Genomic DNA, 20,628 nt, shown 5'->3' with positions numbered 1-20,628 from the left:
TCTCTCTTCGTGTGGAACTTGTTCCAACCCCCTAATCATTTTTAGTTGCCCTTTTCTGAACCTTTTCTAATTCCAATATATCTTTTTTTGGGCTTAAGTTATGATAAGAGAAATCTGCATACCAAATTTGGTGGTTTTGGCTCTGTGTGTTCAGTAACACTTGTTGAACAAATGGACAAAGCACGTACTCATAGATGGACAAACTCTCTCAAATATGTAGTAGATCAGTTCAAGCAGCTAATGGCCTTCAGAGCTCATCCTGAGCCAGAGTTCCTGAAATGAATGAGCAGAAATGGAATTGTTGGTAGAGACAGCACATGCGGACATTGTGGAGCAGTCCCACTTCAGAAGTGACTCCCCTGATTTTTAGTCTCATGGTAGGAAGGCACCAAGATGGTTTCCATGGGCATGCCACCTTTGAGGCATGCCATCTGGTTGAGATAGAGAAAGTTTGATAAATCTTTGCACAGTGAGAAGGTCATTCCAGAAAATTGGATTACAGCTGGAACATTAGCATTAGCTCAGCTTGAGCACTGAAAACAGCTCAAGGGATGTTTGGTACAGGCAGCAGCTTGTGCTGTCTGCTTTCCCCCTGAGCTTTGGTGCTTCTTCTTCCATGCCATAATGTCTGCACTCCTATTTTTAGCACATTAGATCAACTCAAAATAGTGAGTCTCTCTACTTGTGCTTGAAAGCAAAACCTGCCAGCTGTAGTGTAGCATACCCTGAGTTCAAAATGGCAAGAGAGATCAGAGGCAACAAAATCTGACGACATGATAAAATTTGGGGATTTCAGCTGTCTTCATAGAGACTGTTTAGAGGAATAATTTTTCAATGCTTTCAGCAATTGCTTATTGAAACAACTAATTCTAGAGCACACAAAACAGCAGTTATTTTTGCCTTGGTCTTAAATAACACGCAGTAGCTGATTCAAAAGTAAGAGCAACTGAGCTAGTAAGTAATAGTGACTACAATTCAAGTATGTTCAATATTCTATTGAGGAGGAAAGATGTATACAACTAATAGTGATGCTGAATTTTGGAAAGGGATAGTTCAGTAAAATGAGGGAGACAAAGTAAAAAATCAAGTAAATTAAATTTCATAGGTGTATGGTTTGGATGCTATTTTAAAGTTACAGTAATAGAGTCTCAGAATTGGGAAACAAAAAGAGGGAAACAGATTGAGTAACCCACCATGAATAAATGTCAGTGTTCAAGAAGTTTATTTCAGCTGTCCAGAGTTTCTTCAAACTTTGGAAAATCAACTCTAGTGAAGCCAGTAAGAGGAGCATGAATTACAATAGAAGAAAATTGAGGAGGTTTAAAATAGGTTAAAAACAACACAATAAATTCTTTGGTATGCACAAGAAACTAAGTTCATATAGAAGAGATGAAGCATTAAAAAGTGTTTTAAAAGGTAATATTAGATTTCCAGTCATTAGAAGTAAATCAAGGTACTATTTTTTGGAAATTCTTTAGTATTCATACATGGCAGTTTTAATATTTTCATAACAAATTACTGGACTTAAAAGATATATTAAGACTGAGAATATGTACCTGTAATCTCAGGATATAATATGTTTATAGATGTGTTGTGATTGTTTCAGAAAGACGTAGTACAAATCCAGGAAAGCTAGAGATCACGTGAGAAACAAAATAAATATAATAAGGTATCTCAGAGGTGTAGCTGTGTTAGTTTGTAACTTCTCAAATAAGAAGCATTACTGTATCACTAACATATAACGTGCCCTAATAAATTGTTAGTCTTTAGAGACTAACAGGACCTAATAAATTTATTAGTCTCTAAAATATCAAAAGCATCCTGGAACCTCTACTGTAATTATGTATTTTGGTATTCCAGTATTTGTAATTCTTGTTCCATGTATAACTTTAATATCCATGCAATGTTTTATACCAGGGCTCTGCAACCACAATAGTCAGAAGCCATTTTTTCAAATTCAGTTTCAAGTCAATACTTTGAAAGCCGCAGTGCGCATGAATACAAGATGATCCTTAATAAATAATGTCAAACTGTGCGTTTTTTAAACTACTATTGTAAGAACAGCACACATGCAATGATTTGTACCAGCTAGGAAGTTGTTACCCATTCTCCAGGCTTTGCCCAGCTCAGCCCCCAAATTAGCCCCTCCATCCCCAGGTTTAACCTACCTCAGCCACCCTACCCCAGCCTGCCCACTGAATCTGGATTTTCTTCTTAGAGTGGTCACTGTGGGTGCTCCACAGTAGGTGTCGGGCTCGCCCCGTCACTACAGATCGGAATTCTTCTAGCAGTTTCCTCTGGATAGCGCATGTGCCAATGCACACTGCTTCCTCGCGCGCCCCTCGGTCATGTGCGCAATCCAGTCCCTGCCAGTTCCTTCTCAGCCGCCAGTGGCTGCAGACGGAATCCGCTCCGGCTCTAACGCCTGAGACAGATAAGATAGTTAATTCTACTTGTTAGCTCGTTGTTTTTACTATTATACAAAAAAAAAAAAATAGTAAGAGAGAAGAGGAAGGGAGGGAAGAGGAGTGGACAAAGAAGCCTGGTGAAGCCGTCCGCTACCCTGAAGGCCGTAAATGTTGTTTGTGTTGTAGAACGCACTGATTAGCGGCTAAGTACCCTATTAACAGTAAAGACTCACCGCAATGTCTTCCTCGGGGTTTAAGAAGTGTGAGTCATGCCGCGAGGCTGTGCCGGCCTCTGATGGGCAGAGTAAGTGCATTCGTTGCCTGGGGGAGTCCCATGTTACCCAGAAGTGTTCGCACTGCGCTAAGCTTATAGCCAGGGCCAGGAAGGACAGAGAGATGAGGTTCAAAATGATCTTGTTTGATAAGGCCCTTCAGCCTGAGCTGCCGGAGAAGCCTCACGCAGAAGGGCCCTCTGGGTCACACAAAAGGAAGGTGGCTTCTTTGACCCCCTCAGTGCAAAAGAAGAAGAAAGTCTCCCCCGGCTCGATCCTTGCCGGCGGTTTCAGCGAGCAGGACAAGCGGAACGCAGAGCCCTGAACCACGGGCTGATGAAAGCAACAGCGCGGTTGCGCACGTGGCCGGGGCCGGGCCTCCGACTATTCAGCAGTCGGCACCGAGGGCGCCAGCGCGGCATTGGCGGCACCACCTCACGCGGCACCGGCTCTCATGGCACAGGGGCACCCAGTACAGGGCCCAACGGCGCCGGAGGAAGTTACCCGCGTGGCACCACTTATGACAGCACCGAGTGCAACACCAACAGCGGGGCCGAGATCCCTGGTACAGGAGGGGGTGGTGCCCACCCTGCACGGGTGGGGGAAAGGTAGAGCCAAAACTCAGCACCTCAGTCCATCTGCAGACATGGCTGCGATGCCATTATCACCCAGCTCCTCCCCCCCCCCCCCCCCCCCCCCAAAACCCCCTCGAGATCCCGAGATACACACATCGCATCACCGGGCGGCAACTCTACCGGCCTGTTTTGGACCTTCCTCTCCGTTCCTCCAACCAACTTTGCCTTGGCTCAGGCCACCTTCACCCTTTTTGGGCATGGATCCCTATGAGTACTATCACAAACCAGCTTCACCATTATCAATGTTGTCACGGAGATCCCGCTCTCCCAGACATCATAGGTACACACTCCCATCGTGGTCCAGGTCTCCATCACCGGGCCCTCGTCCATGTTGTTATGGCCGTCCTCATCATACTGAACACCGACATTGGAGGTCTAGATCCAGGGGCAGATCCCCACCCACTCCTCGCCAACACCCCTGTGTACACTCTCGCTCTGGGAGAGGAACGCAGCTGTCCCAGGGGGAATTAGGTCCAGAGTTCCGAGACTTTCCTTCACAGCCCACGAAGGAGCAAACATACCAGTGAACTCAAGAGCCAGAGGACTTGGGGGAGGTTTATCCTAGTGGCTCCTCCCCAGATGAGGCAGTTGTCCCCGGGGACATTTCCCCTCCAGATGACCTTAAACAATTCCAAGAGCTGTTCAAAAGAGTAGCATACGCTCAGGACATTCAAATAGCAGAGGTGCAGGAGAAGCATCATAAACTCCTGAAAAATTTGAGACCCCCGGTTTCATCTAAAATCACTATTCCACTGGACGAAGCCATTATGGAGTCAGCCACTAACATATGGCAGACTCCAGCCTCTATTCCGCCTACGAATAAAAGGGTGGATAAGAAGTACTTCGTCCCAGCCAAGGGCATGGAATTCCCGTTTAGCCACCCACAGCCCAATTCTTTGGTGTTCGAATTGTCCCAACAGAGGTCAAAGATGCCTCAGTACAAATCAGGGGGGTCAGATAAAGATGCTAAGAAACTAGAGCTGTTCAGCAGAAAGGTCTACTCCTCCTCTACCTTATTACTGAGAATGGCAAACTACGCAGCACGCTTATCAAACCATAACTTTGACAACTACTCTAGACTTACCTCTCTCATGGATTCCCTCCCGGAGGACAAGAAGCCAGTGTTAGAGGCAATCGTCCAAGAGGGCTACGCGGCCTCGCGAACGGGAGTTCAGATTGCCCTGGACGTGGTGGACACAGCGGCACGCTCAACAGCCGCAGCAGTGGTAATGCGTAGGGAATCCAGGCTCCAGACATCTGGTATCCCCAGAGATCTACAGGCGAAGATGGTGGATCTTCCCTTCGACAAGCAAAAACTGTTTGCAGAATCAACTGACTCGGTCCTCCACTCTAGCAAAGATTCGAGGGCCACACTTAAGACCTTGGGTATCTACACTCCTCCATACAAGAAAAAGAAATTCTATCCTCAGCAAAGGCGCAACGCTTACCAACCACCACACGCACAATATCAGCGAGGTTATGACCAAGGGTGCCATCAACAGCAGCAACAGTGCAGGACCCCCAGGCGATATTCTCAACAAAGTCGCACAACCTCGGGGCAAGCCCAGAGGCAGCAAGTTTGACAGTGCAGTCCTCGACATACCCGTCAACATCATTGCTCAATGCTACTCTCATCTCATGTTCCATCACTGCCTCAAACAGTTCTACTCCCAATGGCAAAACGTCACAACAGACAAATGGGTGCTGGAAATTATAGCCACGGGTTACACGATCCCCTTCCAGTCACTACCACCTACGAAACCTCCTACCCGGTCTCCATGAGGCGACGCTGAAGCAGGAGGTAGATCACCTCATGTTCATAGGGGTGGTGGAAAGAGTACCAGAACAATTCCAAGGGAAAGGTTTTTACTCATGATACTTCCTAACAGAGAAGAAAACAGGAGGTTGGAGGCCGATATTGGACCTACGGGGCCTCCACTGATACTTGTGCAAGCAGTGCTTCTGGATGATCACAGTTGCCTCCATACTTACGGCACTGGACGAGGGAGACTGGTTTGCAGCCCTCGACTTACAAGACGCTTACTTTTACCCGGCACACAGATGCTTCCTCTGCTTCACGGTCGGCGGGGAGCATTTCCAATACAGGGTTCTTCCGTTTGGCCTATCCTCGGCCCCCAGAGTCTTTACCAAAACCCTGGCAGTGGTATCAGCTTACCTGCACAGGCAGGGGGTGTTTATTTTTCCATATCTGGATGACTGCCTACTGAAAGGGGCCTCAAAGGCAGAGGTCCTACGCATGATACGCGTCACCGTGAACACGTTTACTTCACTGTGCCTAGTTATCAACCTTGCAAGGTCAAAGACCGAACCCACGCAAGATATAGAGTTCATAGGGGCGCGCGTAAACTCTATCGCATCGAGAGTATACCTGCCTGACGCCCGCTTCCGCACCAGTAGCTCCCTGGTGCAAGTCATGATGTACAGCCCCTCGGTGCCGATCCTAACATGCCTGCAACTGTTGGGGCACATGGCGGCCGCCACATTTGTGGTACAGAATGCCAGGTTACACATGTGAAACCTGCAGCATTGGCTGGCGAGCGTTTACAGACCGGCAGCCCATACCGTCCACAGGGTAGTATTGCCCACGACGGTGGTACAGAAGTCGCTAGCATGGTGGGCAGATCCCAAGAACCTGCTAGTGGGAGTACTCTTCCACCAACCACAAATTTCCATTTTTCTCACAACTGACGCCTCCCACATAGGATGGGGAGTGCACATTGGCAGCAAGGTGATGCAAGGGCTATGGTCCCCCGCAGAACAGACACTGCACATAAACATACTGGAGCTCAGAGCAGTGTTCAATGCGTGCAGACATTTTCGGAAATACCTGCACGGCAAGGTAGTCGGGATCAATACCGACAATACCTCCACCATGTTTTACATCAATCGACAAGGAGGGGCACGGTCCCATGTGCTATGCGCAGAAGCAGTCCGATTGTGGAACTGGTGCATTGCCAACAACATAACGTTGAAAGCTTCGTACTTGCTGGGCACCCACAACATGAAGGCAGATCAACTGAGCAGGCGCTTTGCACGCACGCACGAATGGGAGATCCGCTCCGACCTGCTACGACGCATATTTCGCACCTGGGGGTTTCTCCAAGTCGATTTGTTTGCCACCCAACGCAACAAGAAATGCCCTCAGTACTGCTCCAGAGCAGGAATAGGGCGGGGGTCTCTGGGGGATACCTTCATGATCTCATGGAAGGGCCCTCTACTCTACGCGTTTCCCCCCTCCCCCCCCACAACACTTATTCACAAGGTTCTGCAGAAAGCCAGAAGGGAGAGAGCTTGCATGATACTCATAGTTCCAACCTGGGACCGACAACAATGGTTTCCCCTGCTTCTGCACATGTCAGATCATTCACCACTCCCCCTACCGGTGGCGCCGGACTTACTCACGCAGGCTCAGGGGTCCATAGTGCACCCGCACCCTCAGGGTCTGCGTCTACAAGCATGGCTAATCCAGGGCTCAGCGCCTTAGAGAGCACATGTACGGAGGGAGTAAGGCAAGTCTTAGAGTGTAGCCGAAGGACCTCCACCAGGAGGACTTACGAACAGAAATGGACACGATTTACTGCCTGGTGCTCTTCCAAACAGTTAGCTCCTCTTGATGTCCCTATAACTGTAATTCTGGAATACCTGCTGGACCTCAAACGAGACAGGCTCTCTCTATCCTCGCTATAGGTGCACCTCACTGCTATATCAGCTTTTCGGCACAAAGAGAAAGGGCCCACCGTATTCGCCCATCCTATCGTCACAAGGTTCTTGAAGGGGCTGGTAAACCTGTACCCTCCTCGAAAGCCGCCACCACCATCATGGAGTTTGGACTTGGTAGTCTACACGCTATCAGGACCACCCTTTGAACCATTAGCCACGGTACCCCTCCGACTACTGACCATGAAAACGACCTTCCTTCTTGCGAGTACGTCAGCCTGCAGGGTGAGCAAGCTCGCAGCAGTGATGGCAACACTGCCCTGCACAGTATTCTCAAAGGAGGCGGTGATCTTACGGTTACACCCAGCCTTGATTCAGAAAGTTTCCTCGGAGTTCCATCTTAACGAACCAATAGTCTTACCCTCGTTTTACCCGAAGCCTCACAGCTCCAGCAAGCAGGCGCGCCTGCATCTCCTAGATGTGAGGAGGGCGTTGGCCTTTTACATAGACAGAACTAAGCCCTTCCGGAAAACAGACAGGCTTCTGGTGTCTCTTGCTCCCAGGTCGAAAGGGGAAGGCCTCTCTTCCCAGAGAATTTCAAAGCACATTGTGTCCTGTATAAAACTGTGCTACGAGCTCTGAAAGACCCCTTTGCTAGCCCCGCCCAGGGCTCACTCCACCAGGGCGGTGGTGGCATCAACGTCCTTCTTCAAGGGAATCGCATTGAAAGACATTTGCAGAGCGGCGACTTGGTCATCCTACGACACCTTCGCCAAGCATTATGCCCTGCATCGGGTGTTCGATGAGGTTACCCGTCTGTCAACAGCAGTCCTATCAAGAGCAAGCTGCACATGAATCAAGTACCCATCTCCTTACTTGGGGTTTCTGCTGGGTAGTCACCTACTGTGGAGCACCCACGGGGACCACTCAAAGAAGAAAGAGAAGTTACTCACTTGTAGTAACGATGGTTCTTCGAGATGTGTCCCCGTGGGTGCTCCACTACCCGCCCATCCTTCCTGCTTCAGATCTCTGTCCGGTGTTTTTTCAGGAGCATCCGGGGTGGTTGGTCAAGGAACTGGGGGGGACTGGATCGAGCACATGACCGAGGGCGTGCGAGGGAGCGGCGTGCATCGGCGCATGTGCGATCCAGAGGAAATTGCTAGAAGAATTCGATCTGTGGCTCCGGGGCAAGCCCGACACCTACTGTGGAGCACCCACGGGGACACATCTCGAAGAACCATCATTACTACAAGTGAGTAACTTCTCTTTACTTGCCCATTCTCTGCTCTCCCCTACAAGTGCTCTGGATCGCCCTGCGCTCTGCCCCACCCAGTTTCTCAGGCCAGAAAGTGCGTGCAACTTTCCCAGCTGTTCCCCCACCCCATTGGCACTGGTGCCAGACTCACCAGGTCCTAGGGCCAGACAGGGAGCTAGGCTGGGTTCTGGAGGAGCTGACTTTGCACTGCTGGATGCAGCTCCAGGTGCTGGTGGCTGCTACAGAGTGAGGAGGAGCTGGGGTGCACCACACTGCCTGGGAGGAGATGCTGGCCCTATGGGGAGGGAGGCTGAACTCACAGGTGGCCCTCCCCGCGCCCCACCTTTTACTCCTTAGTGCAGCTGTGCCTACCCCTGCTTACTTCCCCCATGTGCAGTGCAGGCAGCTTCCTGTGCTGCCCCTGCTGAAATAATAGAACTAAATCCAAATTGTTTTAATGCTGGCTGTTAAACGAATTCAATTTAGTTCTATTATTTCAGCGGGGGCAGTGCAGGGAGCTACAAGAGGAGTCCACAGAGGCAGCACTCAGAGCCACAAGTGGCTTCTTAGAGACCTGCATGCGGCTTTGGAGCTGCAGGTTGCTGACCCCCGTTTCATACTCTTAAGTTGCTCATACCTTAATTCTAAACAGATATTTGTCTTGGAGTAGAATAGCGTTTTTTCCCAGAAGTTGGACTTCTGTCTCTGTATTTAAATTTTGTAGATGTAAAACTGAGGTCTTTGCCGACCTGTTGGAAATTTTGGCAAAAGTTAAAAGTGTTGTTCCTAATGTGATTTAACTAAGTTGGAATGTGGTAGGTCTGACGTTTGTAGAATGTGGGCAGGATTTATGGCTCCATGGATATTGCATTTATATTTGTCTTCATTTCTTCCGTTAAAATGTTGTCATACATTGGGTATATAGCAGAGAGAGGCTGTTAACTACCAGCCTAGAGTGTACTTCACTTTAGTGACATGTACTCAATTAACTGCACTAAATTGATGTGAAGTTATTTGAGTGACTTAGATTGATTTCATTTTTCATTAACAAATTTCATATGCAACTACAGTAAACGCTATCATATCCAGCAGCCCTGGGACCTGGTTGCCAGATATTCAAATATTCTGGGTAATAGAGAGATATACCTAGCAATGCAGTACACTAAAGACAAACAAGATGAGATATTAAGGTATGAATAAAAATGTCTGTAGAGTTCTATATTTACCAACACAAGTAATATTGTACACTGTAAACTTATACTGTACTTGCTGTATTTATTTGTATTTACATTCACTATACTGCACTAATGAAAAACGTAACTGAAATTTACTTATGGTTAAAATGCTGGTTATTTGAGACTTCCAAGTAATAGAATGGCGGATATGAAAGAGTTGACTGTACTACAATACAGCATGCTGGTTTTAGTCTTAATTTTGTTTAGTTTTGATAAAGTTACCTAGTTTATTAATATGATAGTGGACTCTGAGTCAGAAATATTCATTTGATTTTTCCATAAAACTTAAAGTGAATTGTGTACTTTGAAAACTAATTAAAAAAGGCATGTGTAGTTCTGTATTAATTTATTTTTAGTTGTAGAAATGAAAAGAGAGTGCGTATTCCAGCTGCAGTCATTTAATGTTTCACTGAACAACTGTTGCATAAGCAATTCTTAAAAACTCTTGAAATTGGTAAGTTTTATATGAACAAGCAAGCACATTATGGAATCTTAGTTAACTTTGGCCTTAAAGAATGACACCACCATCTTCATAAAATGCCACCTGCTGAAGGGAGAGCACTTTGGAATCACACAACAATCTGGGATTCTCCTTGTTGACATCAGATTCTGTCATGTCTCATTGAGAGTATTCTTGTTAACTTTACTGATAGATAAGCTTTTTAACCAATTTCAAATTGCATGTTATTGGGGAAAAAATAAAATGGACTGATGTTATGAGTGATGTATAGAAGTAAAATGGACTAATTATAATTGTTCATTGATTATATCACAGGTACTGTAAGAATTGAAATGTTCAGGAACATGCAAAATGCAGAAATCATCAGGAAAATGACTGAGGAATTTGATGAGGTACAGTATATAAATCTTCACAGTGCAGAGTTTTTAAAAACTGGAAATAGGGCTGCAGTATAGTTTTCTTCAAAACTGTAATTTTGCTTGAGGGATCCTGGGGCTTTTCAGAAACCGCTGGACTTTATTCTAATGGATAAGCAATATGTTGGCATGAGAAACTACTAACTGAAAGAAGAGAGACAGATGAAATGACAATTTAAACAAGTAGGGAAGAAGCTGGCAGTAGCATGAGAAAAATACATGTAGAGACTAGCAGAGTACTCAAAACATGTACATGGTAGTTTCTAAAAACATTAATCAGAGACACAAAAAGAACACTTGTTTAAGGGAAAAAACGGCGCATCCCACATTATTGAAGTCAATGGTACTTCTGCAATGGGAGTAGGATCAGGTACTGTTAGTGAAAGGGTATTTATAGCAAGGCGACCACAAAAGGTAAGGATCTTGCTTAAGAAATCTGAAGTTATTTTTCATCATGGAGTTGTGCATGGAGTTTGGTGTTCTTAAATGTAACCCCTTCACTCTGCAGTTTAGCTGCTTAGAGAGTGAGCGTGAGGGTGAGGAATCAAATGGCTAGTGACAGCTGAGATAACCAGTCAAAGCTCTTGAGATTTAGGAGGAGGGAAGTTGAAGAGTGGAGGAAGGGGACTGGAAAGTATTTTCAAATGCTTTTTTGTATATGGTGGGGATACTTAATGGAAATGGGAGAATAGATCCTTTAAATGAGTCAGGAAGTAGCTGCCTTTGGTCTTTACCTCAAAGTATCCAATAACTCATTTTAGCTACGTCTACATGGGGATGCTACATCGAAATAGCTTATTTCGGTGTAGCGAAATCGAAATAAGCTATTTCGATGAATAACGTCTACACATCCTCCAGGGCTGGTGCCGTCGACATTGGGCAGTACTACCTCGAAGTAGGCGCTGCAGGGGAGCGTCTACATGCCAAAGCGGCCCACATTGAAATAAGGGTGCCAGGAAGAGCTGCAGACAGGGTCACAGGGCGGACTAGCACTTCCAGGGCAACAGCAAGCCGCTCCCTTAAAGGGCCCCTCCCATTCACACTCAGTCTGCACAGCACGCGGTCTGCAGAGCCACAGGCATGCACACCTCGTCAAAGCAGTATGGACCTCCAGCAGCAGCAGCAGCCAGAGGTCCACACAGCCACCCCTGCAGGAACAGTGCTTGCCCTGCTCAATGCTATGCAGGAGGCAGCTGACCACCTTTTATTGGCGGAAGAGGAGCTGCCCCCAGGGGAGGAGGAAGCAGCCCCAGACCTTGCTGCCCTCTCCCCCGCCCCACCGCACATGCCGCCGGCTGTGGAGCTACCCCACGAGCACAGACTGGTGGAAGCGGCTGGTGCTCGGTGAGTGGGACAACGACCACTGGCTCCAGAATTTCCGCATGAGCCAGCAGACATTCCTGGAGCTCTGCCAGAGGCTCACCCCTGCCTTACGGCACCAGGACACCTCCATGCGACTTGCCCTCACGGTGGAGAAACGGGTCGGCATCGCTGTCTGGAAGCTGGCCACGCCAGACAGTTACCGATCCCTAGGGCAGCAGTTTGGCATGGGCAAGGCCACCGTTGGGGCTGTCCACATGGAGGTAAGAGGACCCGGGGGAGGGAGGGGAGCCCTGGGGTGGAGGGCCAGACACACCCTGAACACCCCTCACTGGTGCGCTCTCATGTCCTTCTCCTGCAGGTTGTCCGCGCAATCAACGCCCTGCTCCTCCACAGGCTCGTGCGGCTTGGGGACCCGGCTGCTGCCATCGCGGGGTTTGCCATCCTGGGCTTTCCAAATTGCTTTGGGGCTCTGGATGGGACCCATATCCCCAGCCGAGCCCCGGAGCACAGCAGAGGACGCTTCCTGAACAGGAAGGGCTACCATTCGGTGGTCCTCCAGGCCTTGGTGGACAGCCAGGGCCGCTTCCTGGACATATATGTTGGCTGGCCTGGCAGCACCCACGACGCCCGGATATTCAGAAATTCGGGCCTGTGCCGCCGGCTGGAAGCGGGGACCTACATCCCCCAGCAGGAGATCCCTGTGGGGGACACCACCATGCCCCTCTGCGTCGTCGCAGACGCGGCGTACCCCCTCCGGCCCTGGCTCATGCACCCTTACATGGGCCATCTCACAGCCAGCCAGAAGCGGTTCAACATGCGGTTGAACCATGCGCGCCAGGTGGTCAAGCGCACTTTTGGCCACCTCAAAGGGTGCTGGAGGTGTCTCCTCACCCGCCTTGATGCAGGCCCCACCAACATTCCCCAGGTTGTGGGCGCATGCAGCGCACTCCACAACCTGGTGGAGAGCAAGGGAGAGGCATTCTTCCAGGGCTGGGCTGTGGAGGCTGGCAGGGCCGACGTGCAGACACCCGCTGCCCCCAGTCACCAGGTGGACCCCGAGGGGATCCAGGTCCGGGAGGCCCTGTGGGCCCATTTTGACCAGGCCACGGGGTGAACGCTGGCAGGCCACCCACTGCACCCTCCATCCTCCACAAGACTCCCTGCCCCCATGCCCACACCCAAGAGCACCCCCCCACACTTTTCTTGCAAATAAATGGACCTGTTTTTTTGAAAGCAAACAGTGAAATGTCTTATTAAATAGAACTCTCTCTCTCTCTCTCTCTCTCTCTCTCTCTCTCTCTCTCTCTCTCTCTCTCTCTATATATATATATATATATATATATATATAAAAATGTGTGTGTAACAAAAGGGGGGAACTATTTATATGGGGGGGGGCAGGTACCATAAGAGAACAGGGGTCCAACACAAACTATATACAAGTAGGGGCATATGTACAAAGGGGGAGGGGGAGCCACGTCCTCGGCCCCGCACCCCCTACCGTCCGGCGCTCGGGGTTGGAGGGCGGGACCCTTGCCTCAGCCGGAGCCCTGGCCGAGGCTGGGTGGGGGCCAGGCGAACCGGCAGATACGGCTGGCAGTTGTCTGCAGGCCCCGGGGTCCACCTCAGCAGCAGGCCCCAGGGTGGCGGACGGTGGTGGGACGGAGGTCAGAGCGACGGGCGGCGGAGCATGGGGGGCCAGGTATTCCGCTATGCGCTCGAATGTGCTCATGAAGGTCCCCCATGCCTCCTGGCGCCAGGCCAGCGCTCGCTCTTGGAGCTCCAGCCGCCGCTCCTCCACCCGAAGGCACCGCTCCGACACCTCCAGCTGACGCCGGAGGGTCGCAAGCAGCTGGGGGTCCGTGGCCGTCCTCTGGTGGCTCCACCATTGGCCCCATCCTGGGGCTGGTTGGTGCTCCGCTGAGGGGCTGGCCTGCTGGGATGGCCCCGGTGGGCTCTCCGAGACCACGGACACCTCTCCGGGCCCTCCTATTGGTGCAGCTGCAGAACACAGGGGAAGAAGAGTAGAGACAGCCATTAGTGTGGGTCCCAACCCGTGGTCCTTGTCCCCCCACTCCTCTGCTGCTGCTTCCCCATCCCCGTCCCCGTGAGATGCTGCTGATGGGTGTCCCACCCCCCCGCCCTGGAGACCGTACATTCCGCTCCCCCCATCCCCAGGGCTGGGGCATGGCGCTGTCCTGCTGGGGGGCAGGGACTGATGCACTCTTCTGAGGGACATGCCACTGCTGTCCTTGGGGCCATGGTCATCTGGGCATGTGGAGGGCCCTGGTCGTGTCTCTTGTCCCTTCCCCTTAACCCTGGGGGTGTGCACTGGGGCGGTCCATACCTGATGGTCCGCTCCCCCGGTCGGGGGACACCCTCTGGGCGGACGCCCTGCTGGAGCTCTGGGATGGGATGGTCATCCGCAGCCCCCCGTCACTGGAGGAGGATTCCCCCCCCCTCCTCCTCCTCCGGCATCTCAGGGGTGGGCTCCTGGGGGGGCCCCTGGGGTGCAGGGCTTGCTTCCGGTGTAGAGTCCGTCTCCGGGGCCTGCTGGGGCTCGTTGGCCGAGGTGTCAAGAGTGGCCCGGGGGGAGGAGGTGTATCCGGGGCCCAGGATGGCTCTGAGCTCCCTGTAAAAGGGGCAAGTGGCGGGCCTGACCCCAGATCAGCTGGCCACGTCCCAGGCCCGGGCGAAACCCTGCTGCAGCTCCTTAACCTTACTCCTGATGTGGTCAGGAGTGCGGGCAGGGTGACCCTGAGCAGCCAGGCTCTCGGCCAGCCAAGCGAACGCATCCGCATTCCCCCTCTTGTTCCCCATTACCTGGAGCACCTCCTCCTCACCCCAGAGTCCCAGCAGGTCCCGGATCTTGGCCTCCTTCCAGGAGGGGCCCCGCTGCCTCTTCCCAGGCTGGCTGGCTGGCTGGGAGCCCTGGCTCCCCTTGAGGGGGGTTCCCTGGGGGCGCTTGGGGGGCTGGCGAGCGGCCATCGCTGCGGGGGTGGCGAAATGAGGCTGCAGAGACGTGCAGACTGGCCACATGGCAGTGCTGCCGCCTGCACATGCTCTCAGCTTCCTGCTGACCCTGATTTTTCGATGTTGCGGGATGCGGATCGGCTATCCGTGCCCTACTTCGACGTTCAACGTCAAAGTAGGGCGCTATTTCCATCTCCTGATGGGCATAGTGACTTCGACGTCTCACCGCGTTACGTCGATTTGAACTTTGAAATAGCGCTCGCCATGTGTAGACGTGGCGGGCGCTATTTTGAAGTTGGTGTGTCTACTTCAAAGTAGCCAGCACGTGTAGACGCGGCTTTTATGTCAAGATCAGTCTTTTCTTTGTCCATCATCCTTCCCATTTCTCTCGAAAATTTGAATTGATATGAAATTGCTTTGTCATAAGCTGGAGACAAGGTGAGTGAGATCTTTTTAGGTAGACTTCAGGGTTTTCACTACTCCATTTTCCACATGCGTATTGGACTCTAGGGTTTAAGCTCTCTGCTTCTTCTGCTCAGTCCATCTCAGTGCTGCCTCTACTTCCGGGAGTCAACTGCAGTGTTTGCCAGTGCTTTCTGAACCGCACCCAAGAAGGCCAGGCACTTTTTCCTTTAGCAGCTTCCACTATGTTGGTGATGGTGCCCCCTGGAGTACCTTCATGGAACTCAATGTATGAACCTGACAATTTGACATGTCGTTCTCTCCCCCCTAGCCCCCCCCCGGTCGTTTTTAACCATTTATGACAGCTTTCAAATGTGGCTCACTTGGTCACAAGTGCTCCCTAGCATCATAGTTCCTAATGAGAATAGTTAAAGTTTGTTAGCTCTTAGTTTTTACTGTTAGTAGCAGTTAGTTTTGTGTGGCCTGGGTCATCTGTTGTACCGCCGACCCAGAGCTGTTGAGCATGCTGCAAGCCCAGGCCTTCAAGGCTTAGAATGCCTGCTGAAACCTATGCCTAATAGCAACCCCCACCATTTTTGCTTTTTCTGCCTGGGTGAAACCTATCAAGCGGAATTCTGCAAAATCTGCCCTTCATGAAAAAGTGAGACTTAAGGTTAAAGCAACTGGTGGAAACTTTACTTACACCTGTGGTTCCTGAATGCTCAGGTCCAAGTTCATTGGTGTGGAGCATCCTGGCATCGGTATGGAAACAACTCAGTGAAGGAGCCCTTGCACCACATCTCCTGCACCACACTATGAATTAGAACCATAGAGATCACTTGACTTCACTGGTCCCTCCCAACAAAGAAGACAGATCATTCGCTCTCTAGATCTGCCAGACCTTGTACTGAGCAAAGAGCCAACATGCAGAGTTCTCTTGCCAAACTTCAGGAGGTGATGCTGTTGACTTTGGGAACCGAGGCACTATTGAGTCTGGCACTGGGTAGCTGCCCCACTGGTTGAGATTTGGTGGAGATTGCGGAGCCTTCAATGCCTGACATGTTTGAGGTGGCCAGAGAATTTATTATGCGTATGTCGTCTCCAGCACTGGCAGATAAGTCCAGGTCTCCAGCACTGCCCCAGCAGGTGCAGTTTTGAGGAAAGCCTACCTTGTTGCAGTGTTCTCTCTCCATGGACTGGCACAGTTCAAGACACCACTCCAGGTCCACAGGTTCCCAACACCACTCATTGGTGACAAGAGCATCACGTTTATTCTGGAACTGAGACAGGTGTCACTGTGCCCCCTGGCACTGAGTGGTCTTCACCTCTCCTCGTCTAATTTTGAGAGGCATTCTCCCATACTTGATTCCAGGGACTGCTTCCCAGTGCTGCAGGATGGGCACTGTTCTCGCTCCCACAGTAATTGGCACTAGTCCTTGCTTTGCTTCTCACATCATGGGTCCCACTCTTCCTCAACACAGCACCATCCTTCTGCCCAGGGCTTATCAGCAGCAACTTGATCCCTTCATGTGGGATTGTTGATGTGAGAGGCTCAGTCAGTCCCATCTAGAATGGCCAGACACAGGTTGAATAGGCAAAAGAGGGAACCCCACATGACCTGGCTCACCCAGTGGCAACTGAGGTCCTCTGGATCCCTGAGTGGACCCTCAGGCCTATGCCATACCTTCACTGGCTTCCAGGTCGGCAAATTGAGCAGGCCACCATAACAGGTCGGGATGACATCCATTCTTCATTCACCAGAGACTACAGTCATTAATCTGCATAGTCATACAGGCATGTCCATGACTGGGATCCAACGGGTACCACCTATTGCTGATGCACCATCAGTACGTAATTTGCCAAATAGCCACCATGAAGTCATACAGGAGGTGGGCCAGATGCACAAGCAGAAGGACGCTTTTCATCACACTAGCTTTGTTCTCCCTGATATGGTCGTGACGGGTGTCAATCCACAGGCCACTTGCTGTTGACTGTAAGGCCAACCAAGGCTTCCTCCATCACATCACTTGCAACATGGGCCTTCAGGCAGAAAAAACAGTGGAGGTAGAAAACTTTTTGGTGGTCATACTCACCTCAAAGGTCACCCTTCTGCTAATAGAGAGAATTCAAAAAACCAATTCTGTGTTGTGGCAGACCCTGCCCTTCCTCCCTCCCACTGCCAGGGGTGTAGAAAGGAAGTATTATGTGCCTTCTAATAGGTACGACTTCCTATTCTCACAACCTCCGCTCATGGTCATTAGTGGTCTCAGCAGAGAACACGGAAGTGTCAAAGATACCAGGCACTACACCCAAAGGCCAAGGACACCAAACAGATCTATTTGGTAGAAAGATCTGCACAGATGGAAGATTACAGCTGAGGACAGTAAACCAGCAGGCTATCCTCAACAGGTGCAATTTCAATACATGAGATGCCTAACAAAACTTAAACAGCTCCTCCCAGAAGGGCCCCATTGTGAATTCACTGCCCTGATGGATGAGGGCAAGTCAGTGGCCAGGACAGCTCTACAACCCTAGGGCTTGTCTCCACTGCACGGTGGATCAACACTACAGTGATAGATCTACTGGATGTCAGTATATCACATCTTTTGATGTATCACACCCTCCAGTAACTGATTCCTTTACTGCAACTTCTTTTCTGTGGGGGAAAGGCTTGGGAGTCATGTGATAGGAATTGAAGTTAACAAGTTCTTGAAGGAAAAAAAGGTTACTCACCTTTATGTAACTGTTTTTCAAGATGTACTTTTCATGTGCATTCCAATACTCACCCTACTTCCCCTCTGTTGGAGTAGCCAGCAAGAAGGATCCAAAGGTGGGATTGGGTTGGTAGGGTCATTTATTGAGCACTATGAAGGTGCTACTCTAGGAGACTTCATCACTGGCCCAACATGGGCTTCTAGGGGAAGAAGTTTCCTATGTCTGTGCACATGGCACACATACACCTAACTGAAATAAATGTAAAGAACACTTATTGAAGAGCAACAGTTACAAAGAGGAGAGTTACTTAAGCTTTTCATATCATAAGGGGGTTGTGAAACTAAATTAATTAATGTTTATGAAACACTCTAGTAATGATTACCATAGAATAGCCCATGAGGAAATCTGTAATATAAAGTATGAACGTTTTCTTTCTTCAGGATAGTGGTGATTACCCACTTACGATGCCTGGACCACAGTGGAAAAAATTTCGATCAAACTTTTGTGAGTTCATCGGAGTACTGATTCGACAGTGTCAGTATAGCATCATTTATGATGAATATATGATGGACACGGTGATCTCTCTGCTGACTGGTTTGTCGGATTCCCAGGTCCGAGCTTTCAGGCATACCAGTACACTTGCTGGTAAGTAAGCACAAAGGAAGTAGTTTTCCATATTCTTGTTGACCCTAAGTCTTGCTGCTTTGAATTCAAAGGAAGTCTTACCATTGACTTCAGTGGGAGCAGAATAAGACATACCCATTCTACATATCACATTTTAATTTTACCAAAGTTAAATTTTCCTAATTAAGCTTTTTAATTTAATTTTGTGATCCCTAGTTTGTGTGTTATGAAAAGGAATATACACTTGCTTAACTACTTTCTTCATATCATTGATGATTTTTAGAGATCTCTATCCTATTCACATCCTTAATTGTTTCTTTTCCAAGCTAAAAAGTCCAAGTCCTTTTAATTTCTCCTCAAGTGGAAGCTGTTCCATACCCCTAATCATTTTTGTTGCCATTTTCTGTAACTTTCCCAATTTCATTATATCTTTTTTATATGGGGCAACCATTTCAGTATTCAAGATATGAGCATACCATGGATTTATATAGAGGCAACGTGATCTCTTCCATTCCTTTCTTAATGATTCCCAACATTCTGTTTGCTTTTTTGATAGCCACTGCAGATAGAATGGATATTTTCAGAGAGCTATCCCCAATGACTTTAAGACATGGCTTGAGTGATAACTAATTTCGACCGTCATTTTATATATTGGGCTCACGTTTTCCAATGTATATTATTTTGCATTTATCAACATCGAATTTCATTTGCTATTTTGCTTCTCAGTTACCCAGCTTTGTGAGATCACTTTATAGCTCTTCACAGTCTGCTTTGGACTTAACTCTCTTGAGTAATTTTTCAATCATCTGCAAATTTTGCCAGCTCACCATTTACCCCTTTTTCCTGATCATTTAGGAATATATTCATCTGTCCTGGTATGTGTGGCCGGGGGACACAACTATTTATCTCTCTGCCCTGTGAAAACTGATAATTCCCTTTGTTTCCCATACCCTTTGTTTCCTATCTTTTGACCAGTTATTGATCTATAAGAGAGCCTTTTTATCCTATGATTGTTTGCTTTGTTCAAGAGCCTTTCGTGATGGACCCTGTCAAAGGCTTTTTGAAAGTCTAAATGAAGTATATTCACTGGATACCTCTTGCCCACATGCTTGTTAACCACCTCAAAGAATGCAAGTAGACTGTGAGTCTTGATTTCCCTTTACAAAAAACATGTTGAGACTTCCCCAGTAAATCCATGTTCATTCATGTTTCTGACAGTTCCATTCCTTACAATAATTTGAACTAGTTTGCTCAATACTGAAGTTATAATTGTAATTGTTGGCATTACCTGTGGCTCGTTAGTAAAAATTGGTGTCATATTAGCTGTCCTCCGGTCATCTGGTACAGAAGCTGATTTCAATTGTAGATGTCATAACAGAGTTAATTGTTCTGCAGTTTCACATCTGAGTTCTGTGGGGACTTGTGGGTAAACACTATCTGGTCCTGGTAACTTATTACTCTTTACTTTGTTGCAAAATCACCTCTAAGGACTCGTCAACCTGGGGAAGTTTCTCAGATTGTGATCTAAAGAGAATGGCTCAACTTTGGGAATCTTCCTCACATCCTCTGCAGGGAAGACCAGTGCACAAAATTTATTTAGCTTCTCTGCAATGGCCTTTTCATCCTTGAGTGCCTCTTCAAAATCTTGATTGTCAAATGGCCCCAGTGGTTGTTTAACAGGCTTCTCACTTATCATGTTCTTCATTTTTTAGCAGCTGTTGAATCCACTGGGGGTTACATGCATGTTGTATGCATCAAGAGCCAGATATTTTTGAAAGCTGTTGGTCTGCACATGTGCCCTTGCTCTGCCTCATGGGTTAGTCTGAGGTGATAAAGGGGAGGATGGAGTGGCCATGCCTCCAGTTCCTTCTCACCACCTCCCTTCCTCTTCTCCCTTCCCAATGGGCTATGGCCCAAATTCCAGGCTTCACAAACTGTACTCCCTGCCTGCGCTTCTTCTTTTTGAGTGAAGAGCACCCGTGGTGTGTCTCATGTTTGAATGGGACATGCATAGCGGCATGCTGCACAATCTGTAAGTCCTTCCAGACTACGATGAGGGAAGCTCATGAGCTCTGCCTTTGCAAATGTGTAATGGAGGAAGCAATGAAACCCCGTGTGTCCTAGGATCCAGGCCCAGGAGACCCCACCCTCTCCCTATATAGCAGCTACCACCAGTGGTGACTACCTTCTTCATACTATCCATGCCTCAGAACCGGGAATACTGAAGGCTAAAGA

General features: G+C 48.9%; 1 protein-coding gene across 1 annotated transcript in view; it reads left to right on the top strand.

The window, feature by feature from the left end:
• STAG1 (STAG1 cohesin complex component) overlaps nt 1–20,628 on the top strand; it is a 331,084-nt gene that overhangs the window by 156,089 nt on the left and 154,367 nt on the right. Inside the window, exons 7-8 of the mRNA XM_075003885.1 lie at nt 10,259–10,335; nt 18,210–18,414. Coding sequence (XP_074859986.1) covers nt 10,259–10,335; nt 18,210–18,414 — 282 coding nt within the window. The remainder of the gene's footprint in view (nt 1–10,258; nt 10,336–18,209; nt 18,415–20,628) is intronic.

The sequence above is a fragment of the Carettochelys insculpta genome, chromosome 10, assembly GCF_033958435.1.
Source record: "Carettochelys insculpta isolate YL-2023 chromosome 10, ASM3395843v1, whole genome shotgun sequence".
In the NCBI taxonomy this organism is placed as follows: domain Eukaryota; kingdom Metazoa; phylum Chordata; order Testudines; family Carettochelyidae; genus Carettochelys; species Carettochelys insculpta.
This window is presented reverse-complemented; position numbering and strand designations above follow the sequence as displayed.